Genomic DNA, 12348 nt, shown 5'->3' on the forward strand with positions numbered 1-12348 from the left:
GGTTCAACAGGCATTAGAGGCTAGAATAGTTACGCCTCGGGAGGCGAAGTTTCTGATGGCAGAATTTCCGATAACACCGGTGTTCTATACTCTTCCTAAAGTCCATAAGACTTTGGAGAACCCCCCGGGTCGGCCTATTGTGGCGGGGATCGGTTCACTTCTGGAGCCTCTCTCCCAATTTGTTGATCTATTCTTAAAACCATTTGTTCCAAACATACGGTCCTATATTCGGGATTCATCTCACCTTATTTCAATTTTGGAATCCACACCCATTCCAGCGGGGTCCTTTTTCTTTGTCACACTGGACATTGTCTCACTCTATACGAACATTCCTCAGTTGGAGGCATTAAAGATTGTAGAGGATGTTTTGAACTCACGTCCAGCTCCACAACGGGTTCCCACACCCTTTCTAGTGACATTAGCAGAACTGGCCCTAACAAAAAACTTTTTCCGTTTCAAAGATACGTTCTACCATCAGATCAAGGGCACCGCCATGGGGGCCACTGTGGCCCCCAGTTTAGCATGTTTATTTGTGGCGAGATTTGAAGAATGTCTGAATGGTTTCACTTTATTCCTTTATGGTTGCGGTTTATTGACTATGTACTTCTCATTTGGCAAGGGATGGATGTACAGTTCTTGATGTTTCTAGACTGGCTTAACTCTCTTGACCATAATCTCCAGTTCAACTTTTGTATACATCCTTTGCGGATATAGCCTTTTTGGATATTCTAATTTCGGTACATGATGGCCAATTTGTGACCACAATATACCGAAAAGAAACTTACAGAAATACTTTGCTATCATTGTACAGTTGTCGTCCACGGGCCCTAAGGAATAATATTCCCACGGGCCAATTTTTAAGGCTCCGTAGACTTTGCTCGACTTGTGCTGAATTTTTGGAGCAGGCAAATCTTATGTCTACACGTTTTTTATCTAGAGGTTACCCCAGAAGGGTGGTGAGAAATGCTTTGAAGCGTGCGTTATTTGTAAACCGTGACCTGCTTTTTCTTCCTCAGTCTCGTTCATCTGATGTTGTAAATAATTGTATTTTACCTTTCTCTGCTTTAAGCCGGCAAGTTACAAACATTGTTCGGAAGCATTGGCAATCCCTTTCCTTACACCGCTTGTTTCAGGGACCTTTACGTTTCACGTATCGAAGAGGGAGGAATTTGCGCGATAGGCTAATTCATGCGGACTCTAATTCAACCAGTGTGGTCTCCATATCTTCAGCTATACATAAACCCTGTGGTAATTGTTCTATGTGCAGTCATACGGCACCCCCTTTCGTCATTCACACACCCGGTTACACAAATTTTTTTTTCCTTAAGATCTGTTTCTGATTGCACCACACATGGAGTTGTATATATCATTAAGTGTCCATGTCCTCTGCTGTACGTTGGGAAAATGTCAAGAATGGTTAAAATGCGTATGATTGAGCATTGTTCCAATATTCGGAATGCCCGAGAAAACGAACCCCTGGTGGAGCACTGGGCCCAGCACTAGCACACCATTTCTGACCTCTTCTTCTTTGTAATTGAAGTGGTTCCACGATCCCCCTGGGGCGGAAACTATGCTGAACAACTCGGTCGGAGAGAACAAAGGTGGATCTTCTTATTAGACACGGTGATCCCTAAGGGTTTAAATCGAGAGTTGGAATGGTATTTATTCACGTAACTACTGGGGTTTTGAGTGACACCCGTTGATTTGACTGCTAGTTGCGCTTCAGGGATGGGGGCTCTTTTGATTGGCCCCCCGGAACCACATGACCGGTTCACCTGAATTCGCGCCAACTCTGTTGGGTTCAAATACCTGTCTGTTCTAAGGTTCTATGCACTCCCTGCCAAGTTTAAAATTTTCTGCACTCAGGTAGGTTGAACCTGTATATATTTGATATGTTTTGAAGATCCTGTCGGCATTAAGTCCATTGTTTTGTCCTGATCCTTTATGTTCTTTTACAGCTTTACTTGTGAAACGCGTGTTCCCTCCCAATGCAGCCCTTGGCGAAACACGGGACCGTGTCGGGGGACGCTTAAAAGATGTCTGTACTGTAAGTCAGTGGAGTTGCCGTACTAAACAATAAAAGAACTTGACTTTCAAATCTGTCATTGAATCAGATTGATTGGGACTCAATATAGAAGGTCTGCACTTTCATTGTGGATATTATTTTTAGGTTCCAATATAGGGATCGTGCCTGGGAAACCCAGTGTCTTCACTGGGTTTGGTACACAAGGGCTGGTAATTCGTCTTTGTGGAAGAATCGGAGCATGGACCAGTATGGCTCCATCCCTGGGGGGGGATTTCCCCTTCTTCCAGGGAGTCTGTTTCCTCCTCTGAGGGGTCTGGCTCCCCATCCGGGATGATCTTGGATAGGAGAGGCATGTCTCGAGATCCTCGGGAGGTGCTGGGAAGTGCTTGTGCTTCCGGCAGAGTTTGAGGCAAGTGGCAGCTGGGGCTGGTTGCCCCTGAACAAAGGTTTGCAGCCTTTTGAAAAATTCCACCCAGGAGAAGGTTCCTGGGTCCATGTTGATGCCAGGAGGGATTGTAGTGGTAGCCCCAGAGGAACTTTCCTGTGAGGGTGTCAAGTTGGACATAGTTAGGTCCGGGATGCCATCATCAGTGGTTCCGGATCCCGCTCCTGGCTGTGGGAGGTCTTGATTAGGCTCTCCCTGGTTCTGTTCGCACTGCTGGCACAGCAGGGATTTTAATTCAGGCTGCGCAGCTCTCAAATGGCAGGCTGGGCAAAGGAAGGGTTCCTTGGCCTTCTTGGATGGTGATGCCATTGTTTGTGCGCGTGTAGGGCTTAAAAATTTGTCCGTGCGAGAGTTATGCGCGTGGATTCTCTTAGTTGTGCGCGTCGGGAGCGCAGAAGTTATGCGCAGTATGTACGTACAAGTTATGCGTGCAGACGGCATATTTTGTGCGCGTGGCACAGTTATGCGCGCAGTTGTGCGTGCCGCTGTGCGCACAACCCAGATGTGCACGCAGTTAAGTGTGTATCCCCTACGGACACGCTCAAGTTAGGCGCCTCGGACCTCTGGCCTGCTCTGCGTGTACAGACGGTGAGGGGGAAAGATGGCGCAGACGACCCCGGCAACAAGATGGCGACATCCCCCCGGAGGATCTCCACGTGTGTGGACCCTCGACCAGATCGGGGCCTAGCCAGAGGAAGGCTGCTCAACCCGATTTAAACCTCAGAGGAAGGTCAGTACGGCTGTTCGAGCCTTGGAGACCGGAGACTTAGAAGAAAAGGTTTCTACCTTACTTGGTCTCGGCGCTTACCGGTTGCGTGCCGGGCGGTCTCCAGCTGCAGGGGGAAGATGGAAATACCTTCACCGCCGCGCTTGAATCTGCACCTGCTGCTTTTCAGCCACCCTGGGGGCAACGTCCACGCCGGGAATCGGCCGGCGGACTAAGGCTCACCTCTGAGGGATATCGAATCGACCTCAGGAAAGTCTCGACTGGGGGAGGGACCGTTAGGTTTCATCGCAGGAGAAGCGGGGCTATCTTCTTAAAGGTAAATTTTCTTCTTTTATTGTAATTGTTACACTATTCACTTTTGGATAGTGACCGCATCTGCTATGGGAGACTGAGAAATACTGAAGAGCTAAGCATGCTGCACGGGTATATGTAGGCTGACGTCAGCTTTGAAATCTGACTCCATCGCCCAATCTGCTATCAGGAGAGCACAATACCCATTGGTCCTGAGTCCATTTGGCTACACACTAGGAAATAGATAATTATTTTAGAATTAATAGCAGTAAAATGAAAGAGTAATTGAAATCCTAGATTGGTTACTGTAAAAGCTAAAAATTCAATGTTAGTTTTGTACTGTACATACCGGTTTGATCTTTATTTTTGACCTTGTATGCCCCAAATACTTGTAGAGCTGACGGCGTTCCACTTTCCGCAGAATCTCTTGGGCTTCTTCCAACTCAGGATGGGTAGAGTACAGGATCTGTTGATAAATGTTGTCTGTGAGGGACAATTACATTTTAGTTATGTATACTTCTCTAAAACAGAGTAAACAATAAAAGCAATATATTTTTGTATTAAAACAGTCTTCTCTGTATCTATCAAATGTTAATTTGGTACACAAACCTCCCTAAAAGATCAGCAAGTCATCACTTTGAGCTAGCTTGATGGTACACAGGTTAGCATATCGCTATCCCAGCAATAGGAGTGCTAACGATTACTACCCTTGGAGTACAGCAGTAGCTCAGACAAAGAAAAAGTGAGGGGCTCATGAGGCAGTGTTTACATGCAAGAAATCCTGTGTTAACTCAATAAAGACTTCATGAGCCCTGAGAGCTGGGTTTGTGTTGGCGCCATTGGATGACATCACCCACGCATTATAGCTAATTCATGCCTGCTTGCCAACTGAGAATCTACCCCTTTTAGAGTTTCATATCATGACTAGTTCTACAGTCTCCTTTCCATTTCAAAAGGTTTAATAGTTGTGCATTATTTACACCTATTAGGTCTTTAAATAACTATCGTATCCCTATTGCTCCTCTTCTTTATGATATGCATATTTAGGTCTTTAAGTCTCCTCTTATATGGCAGACCCTGCACCATTTTGGTTGCCTTTTCTGTATTGCCTCTAGCCTATCTACATTATTTTAGATGTATGGCCTCCAAAACTGAACACAATATTCTAGGTGAGGTCTGTACAAAAGCATTATCACTTCTGATTTTTCTGCCAGTTATGCCTCTTCCTATGAACCCCAGCATGCCTCTGGCTCTGCCCACTGTCATATCATACCCTTTAGCTACCTAGAGATCATCAGACTGTCACTCATAGGTATCTCTCTACTCCCTACTCCCTCAATCCTAATTGTACAGCTCCCTTAGATTTCTGCACCCTAAATGCTTTGAATGTTAACTGTCAAGCATAGGACCTTTCAGGACAAGTATTTCAGGTCACAGATGTGCAGAGACTCAAAGGGAGCTTTCATCAGCTGAGCTATCACCATGTTCAGGTCCACGACACACAGCAGGAGGCCTTAAGGGAGGCTCCAACTGAAGCAGGCCCCGCATGAAGCATACAATTATAGGCTGTACAGAGATGGGCGTACCATCTACACCTTGGTGGTATGCCAACTGCACTTAGGTGAACTCTAATGGAGTTTATTTTTAAGCCAGCCTCCGACAGGTGTAGAAGGTAGTCAAGCAGTTTTTGGTTGGCAAAACAGATCTAGGGCCTTCTGCTCACACCACACAGAAAACCTCCTCCACTTCAGTCCATAGGACTTTCTAGTGGAAGGCTTCCTAGAAGCCACCAGGAATCAAGACATCTTTGGAAAGATCAAGTGGCTGCTGGATCGGCTCTTAACATCCAGGCTGTGAGTGATAGGGCCTAGAGGTTGCAATGCCGCAGCCTGCCCTGATTTTGCGTGATGAGATCTGGGGAAGTCCCCAGACTGATCGGTCTCCTGCACAGTAAATCCTGAAGGAGTGGAAACCAGACCAATGAGGTGCTATGAGGATCATACAGGCCGATTCAGTAAAAGTTGCAGGAGAGCGGGCGTGCGCCCACTCTCCCGGCGCGTACACAGGCCACTCTCTCCTGTGCACACGATTCAGTATTTAAATGAGGGCCCGCGGTAAAAAAAAAAAGGCGCTAGGGACACTAGCACGTCCTAGTGCCTCTTTTTTGACAGGCGTGGCGGCTGTCAGCGAGTTTGACAGCTGACCCTCAATTTTGATGGCGTCTGTTCTCAAACCCGCTGAGAGCCATGGGTTAGGAAACCGGACGCCAGCAAAATTGAGCGTCCGGTTTTCAACCCGTGAGCCAATTAAAAAAAATTTTTTTTTAATTATTTTTTAACTTTTGGGACCTCCGACTTAATATCGCCATGATATTAAGTCGGAGGGTGTACAGAAAAGCAGTTTTTACTGCTTTTTTGTACACTTTCCCGGTGCAGAGAGAAATTAACGCCTACCTTTGGGTAGGCGCTAATTTCTGAAAGTAAAATGTGCGGCTTGGCTGCACATTTTACTTACTGAATCGCGTGGGAATAACTAATAGGGCCATCAACATGCATTTGCATATTGTGGGCACTATTAGTTTCGGGGGGGTTGGACGCGCGTTTTCGACCCCTTACTGAATAAGGGGTAGAGCTAGCGCGTCAAAAACGCGCGTCCAAACGCAGGCTAACAGTGTGCTCCGTATGTCCCTCGGTCCTCTCGAAGCTTCAGGAGATTCTTTGACACTAGAGGAATCGGAGGATATGCGTATAGAAAGACATTTGCCCTAATGGCGAGCAAAGGAATCAGAGGCTGGTTTGCCATCTGACCTGTACAGGGAGCAGAACTGAGTCACCTTCCTGTTGCAGGGGGATGCGAACAAGTCCTTGTTTGGGATTCCCCAGAGATGGAAGATTCGATTCGCCACCCTCTGGGTCCAGCGACCACTTGTGGGGTCTGAAGGCTCTACTCAGTCTGTCTATCATCACATTCTCCGTTCCGGCCAGATACATGGCCCTGAGCACCATCCCATGGGACAGGGCCCAGGACAAGATCTGGACCGCTTCCTGACACAGAGGTATGCCCTGTACCTCCCTGCTTGTTGATATACCACATTGCTACTTGGTTATTTGTTTTGATCAGGACAATTATGTTGGACAGCCAATCTCTGAAAGCCCATAGAGTGTACCTGATCGCCTGGAGCTCCAGGAAGTTGATTTGACATTGTGCTTCCTGCGTAGGCCATAGGCCCTGGATGCAAAGTTCCTCTACATGAGCACCCCCATCCCAGGGTGGATGCATCCACAGTAAGGACAATTTGGGTAGGGGAAGTTTGGAAAGATATTCCCCGTTCCAAATCTGAGAGAACCCAGCACCAGGACAAGGAGTCCCGGAGCAACAGAGAGATGCAGATGCGAGCCTGGAGGTCCTGAATGGCCTGGCATCGCTGCAACCTCAGGATCCATTGGGTTCTGTGCATGCATAAGCATGCAAGGGAGTAAACGTGGATGGTTGCAGCCATGTGGCCCAACAGCCTCAACACGTGCCAAGCTGAGACCTGCTGGCTCTGCTTAATCACTGCTGCTATGGATGCTAAGGACCATCTTGGAGCAAGGCAGGAAGACTTTTGCCTGAGCCGTGTCTAGCAGGGCTCCTATGAAGTCCAATTGAAGTGACGGGCTGAAATGGGACTTCGGGTAGTTGACGATGAACTCTAGTGACTCCAACATCCAAATGGTCAAGCGCAAGGACTGATCTGCCCCTGCCTGAGAGGTGCTCTTGATCAGCCAGTCAACATGTATGGGAAAACATGTACTCTCCATCTGCGGAGGTGCACCCACACCACGGCCAGGCACTTTGTAATGACATGTGGGGCCAACGCTAGCCCAAACAGCAACACTATGTACCAGAAGTGCTGTTTTCCCACCACAAATCTGAGATACTTCCTGTGACTTGAAACGATCTCGATGTGAGTGTATGCGTCCTTTAAATCAAGGAAGCATAGCCAGTCCCCTTTTTGCAGGAGGGGAATCAGAGTGCCCAGGGAAACCATCTTGAACTTTTCTTTTTTTTTTTTTAGAAACTTTTTTTTTTTTTTTTAAAGGCCCTCAGGACTAGGAAAAGACAGAGTCCCCCTGTTCTCTTTGGAATCAGGAAGTACCGGGAGTAGAATCCCTGCCCCCTTCGCCCTCTTAACAGCCAGAGTGGTAGAGTCTTTCCCACCAAGGCAGAGAGCTCCCTTAACAGTACCTCCTGATGTACTATCGGCCCCCAAAACGGGCACAGAGAATTTGGCAGGACACCCAATAGATTTAATCAGTCCCCTTGGTGGACGATGGACAGACCACTGGTCCAAGGTTATACTGGGCCACCGATGCGCAAAGAACGTAGCTGGGTGGGGGTAGCTGGCTTATGCTCTCTACGATCCAGTCAAAACCCAGTCCCAAGATTTGGCTGGGGCACTCGCTGCTGACTGGGTCAGCCTCGGGAGCTCACCCTCTGCGAACGGGAGCAAGGTGCCGGAGGATAGTACTTGCTCTGGTGGTAGAAGGACCTCCTCTGACCCTGCCTTGCAGACCTCTTAGAGGAGGAGGGCGGGTCCGAAGTGCTAGCGGAGAGATGATGGAGAGTTTCATGGTGATCCCGCAACTGGGACACTGCATCCCTCACCTTATCTCCTGTACATGGCAGATCAGCGAGTCTTTCCTGTACCTCCCCGTCCAAGATCCGAGGCCTGCAGCCATGCCATTCTGCGGGCACCGATTCCTACTGCAGAGACTCTCGCCGCCATTTTGAAATTATCATTAGGTGGAATAAACCTCGTGTTTTCCACACTCCAGGCTCTGACGCACCAACTACAAGGTGTCTTGATGCTATTGAGCAACCGCTCGACCACCTCTGGTACCTGCTTCCAGAGGTTGCAAGAGTATTGGTTCAGGTAGAGCTGGTAGGAGGCGATGCAGGCAATGAGCATGGTCTCCTGAAATACTTTCTTCCCAAGAGCGTCCATCACTCTGTGATCCTTCCCAAATGGTGCAGAGGAATGGGTCCGTGATGGACATAGTCCTCTAGCACTGGGGGCATCGATGGAAACCCAATGAGGCCATGACAATGCGAACAAGGGGCAAAAACAAGGAATGGTGGCAGCGGGGAACTGACACCAATGGGCAGCAAGGCACTGCCACCATAGGGGGAAATGGAAGCAAAAATAAACTTACCGAACTGACGAGAAACCTGACTGGAAGGCTACCAGAAACCGGAAAGGGACCCGTGCCAAAAAAAACCGTGAAAACAAAGAAAATAATCAGTAGAAACGTTTTCCAAGGCAATTTCCAAGGAAAAGCCATGAGCTCAAATCACCACAATGTGAAAAGCTCTGCGGAAAAAGAGACTGAAGAGGGACCCCGCATGAATGCATGGTATAGGGCATGCTGGGCATGCTCAGTATGCCTAGTCAAAGTTCTAGAAACTTTTACATAAGTTTTCCGTGCCGGACTCCATCCTATGTGCGAGGACTACCATCCTGCTTGTCCTAGGAGAAATATATTCTGTTGGTGAGACAGGAAGGGCTTACCTGAATGCAATGAATATTTCCTCCATAACAGTGACTGTGAAATTAGAGTTTTAAGGGATCCTTAATTTGAGACCTCTAATTCTTGGATCTTTATTTAGGTCAGCTAAATGAGTGTCACAGTGGAAACGTTTTAAGTTAGGCTAAGAATGGTATTTCTACAGAGATCTTATAATATAATGTTGCAATCATATTGTCTGCAATCCAGGGCGCATATATATATATATATATATATATATATTTGCACCTGTAACTTTAGCTAAGACCTAAACTGCAAAGCTTCTTGTTTTCGAGGAATAAAAAAACATGTTTTTGAATTGAGATGAAGAAAAACATCACATGATGCCTTCTACAAAATGGAAATACAAAGAATACATAGCCCTAAGGCCTAAGATGGCTGATGAGACATATGTGGCATTAGGGTTTAACATGGCAAGGAAATATGTAAGGACATTGCGTTTTGTTGATTGGTTTTGATATGTATTCAATGAGAAGTATGATTTTATATAGCTGATTGTTATTTTGTGGAGAATCAGAACAGGTTTAGGGATTGCTACTTGTTTTCTTTTACTATCTTTCACAATAAAAAAACAAAAAGAAATTTGTGATTTGATGTGAAATTCTTCTTCTTGGTTCATTTTTATTTGAAGATAGTATATAATAATTAGCTCTTCTCCTGCTGGAAGTTGTTTCCGGGCCCTTTACCCTCTAAAAGGGGCCCATTTTGGCCACAGGAAACGACATGACCTCTGGTGGCAGGAGAAGGAAAGATACATAATTCAGCATCATAACCAACAGGATGCAAGCCTGTAATTGTATTATAAAATATTAACATAGCCTCACATTTTGAAGTGATCGGAGATAGCAAATGTTGCTTACCTGATGTAACAGGTGTTCTCACAGGACAGCAGGATGTTAGTCCTCACAAATGGGAGACATCGAGGATGGAGCCCACCACGGAAAACTTCTGTCAAAGTTTAAACAGAACTTTGACTGGCCCCTACTGGGCATGCCCAGCAAGGCACTGACCCTGCAGCCAGCAGGGGTCTCCCTTCAGTCTGATTTTCAAAGCTACAGGCAGTGCCTAGAAAGTAAAAATAAAACGAACCCAACACCGCGGGGAGGCGGGCGGGTTTTGTGAGGACTAACATCCTGCTGTCCTGTGAGAACACCTGTTACATCAGGTAAGCAACATTTGCTTTCTCACAGGACAAGCAGGATGGTTGTCCTCACAAATGGGTGAGTACCGAGCTGAGGATGTCCCGACTTGCACCAAATGTACCCAACGGTGTGCAACAGGCACAACAACTGAGGAGAAATTTGGGAAAGGGCATCCGCACCCTACCGGGTAGGTGGAAGGGTGTTGGTACATCAGGTTGGAAAAAGGTTACGCAAGACAGACTGGCCGAAGATGGAGTCCTGTCTTCCAGCCTTGTCCAAACAATAATGGGCTGCAAAGGTATGGAGAGAACTCCAGGTTGCAGCTTTGCAGATGTCAGGAAGCGGCACCGATCGAAGGTGTGCCACTGACGTCGCCATGGCCCTCACAGAGTGTGCTTTAACACGGTCTTGAAAAGGAATGCCAGCTTGCTCATAGCAAAAAGAAATGCAGTCCGCCAACCAGGAAGAGAGAGCCTGCTTACCCACAGGTTGTCCCAACTTGTTAGGATGGAAAGAGACGAATAATTGAGTGCTCTTCCTGTGAGAAACTGTACGGTCTAGGTAAAAAGCTAGAGCCCGTTTACAGTCTAGGGTATGCAGGGTCTGCTCTCCAGAGTTGGAGTGGGGCCTGGGAAAAAAGATAGGTAGTACAATAGATTGATTGATATGAAACTCCGAAACTATCTTAGGTAAAAATTTAGGGTGAGTGCGGAGTACCGCCCGGTCCTGCAGGAGCTTAGTGTAAGGCGGATAGGTAACTAGGGCCTGTAATTCACTAACCCTGCGAGCTGAAGTAACAGCCAAAAGGAATAACACTTTCCAAGTGAGATATTTAAAGTCACAGGAGTGCAGAGGTTCGAAAGGAGGTTTCATAAGACGACCAAGAACCAGGTTAAGGTCCCAGGATGGGGCCGGAGGACGCAAGGGTGGCTTTAGATGGAGTAAGCCCTTAAGAAAGCGTGTTACCAGGGGTTGTACTGAGATAGGATTACCCCCAATACCCTTATGGAAGGCGGCTACCGCACTGACATGCATTCTGATAGAAGAGGTTTTAAGACCTGATTCAGAGAGATGCCATAAATAGTCCAAGAATTTGGAGATTGGACAGGAAAGGGGATCAAGGGACTGAGAAGTGCACCATGATGTGTACCTTTTCCATTTGTATGAGTAAGACTTTCTTGTGGAAGGCTTTCGTGAAGCTATCAGGACACGAGAAACGGAATCTGAAAGGTTAAATGGTTGAAGGACTAACCTTTCAACATCCATGCCGTCAGGGACAAGGCTTGGAGGTTGGGATGGAGGAGGCATCCGTCGTTTTGAGTGAGCAGATGCGGGTCCTGTCCCAGAGGAATGTGACTGCGGATGGAGAGATCCTGGAGTATTGGAAACCATACTTGGCGTGGCCAGTAAGGTGCTATCAGGATCATGGTTCCTCCGTCCTGACGGAGCTTCACGAGAGTCTTTGACACAAGAGGGAGTGGAGGGAATGCATAGAGCAGACCGGTTGTCCACTTGAGGGAGAATACATCTCTCGGCCGAGAGTGCTGGCTCCGAATGAGAGAGCAGTAATCGTCCACTTTGTGGTTCTGAGGGGACGCAAAGAGGTCTATGCGGGGAGAACCCCCACTTGTGAAACAGAGAGGTCGCTACCAGAGGATCGAGTGACCACTCGTGTGGTTGGAAGACACGGCTCAGCTGGTCTGCCAATACATTGTCTACTCCCGGCAGGTAAGTGGCCCTGAGGTACATGGAGTGGGAGAGGGCTTCCGCCCAGATCTGCGCAGCTTCCTGACACAGAAGGAAGGAGCCTGTGCCTCCCTGCTTGTTTATGTACCACATGGCCACTTGGTTGTCCGTTTGGATTAAGATTATCTGATGAAATAGATGATCTTTGAAAGTTCGGAGCGCATAGCGGATTGCTCGAAGTTCCAGGAAATTGATCTGGTGTTCGGCTTCCTCTTTGGACCATAACCCTTGGGTTTGGAAGTCGTCCACATGGGCTCCCCAACCGATGTGAGAAGCGTCGGTGGTTAGGATTACTTGCGGATCCGGTGGAAGAAAAGGTAAGCCCTGAAGGAGGTTGACCTGAGTCGTCCACCAGGTTAAGGATAGGCGTAGCGCTTGTGTGACTGTGACTATGGAGGACAGAG

The 12348-nt window shown here is 47.5% G+C and overlaps 1 protein-coding gene across 1 annotated transcript in view; it reads right to left on the bottom strand.

The window, feature by feature from the left end:
* Positions 1–12348, bottom strand: part of SAMHD1 (SAM and HD domain containing deoxynucleoside triphosphate triphosphohydrolase 1) — a 161683-nt gene that overhangs the window by 41695 nt on the left and 107640 nt on the right. Inside the window, exon 12 of the mRNA XM_029611830.1 lies at positions 3839–3972. Within this exon, the coding sequence (XP_029467690.1) occupies positions 3839–3972 (134 nt within the window). The remainder of the gene's footprint in view (positions 1–3838; positions 3973–12348) is intronic.

Source organism: Rhinatrema bivittatum, chromosome 8 (assembly GCF_901001135.1).
Source record: "Rhinatrema bivittatum chromosome 8, aRhiBiv1.1, whole genome shotgun sequence".
Classification (NCBI taxonomy): domain Eukaryota; kingdom Metazoa; phylum Chordata; class Amphibia; order Gymnophiona; family Rhinatrematidae; genus Rhinatrema; species Rhinatrema bivittatum.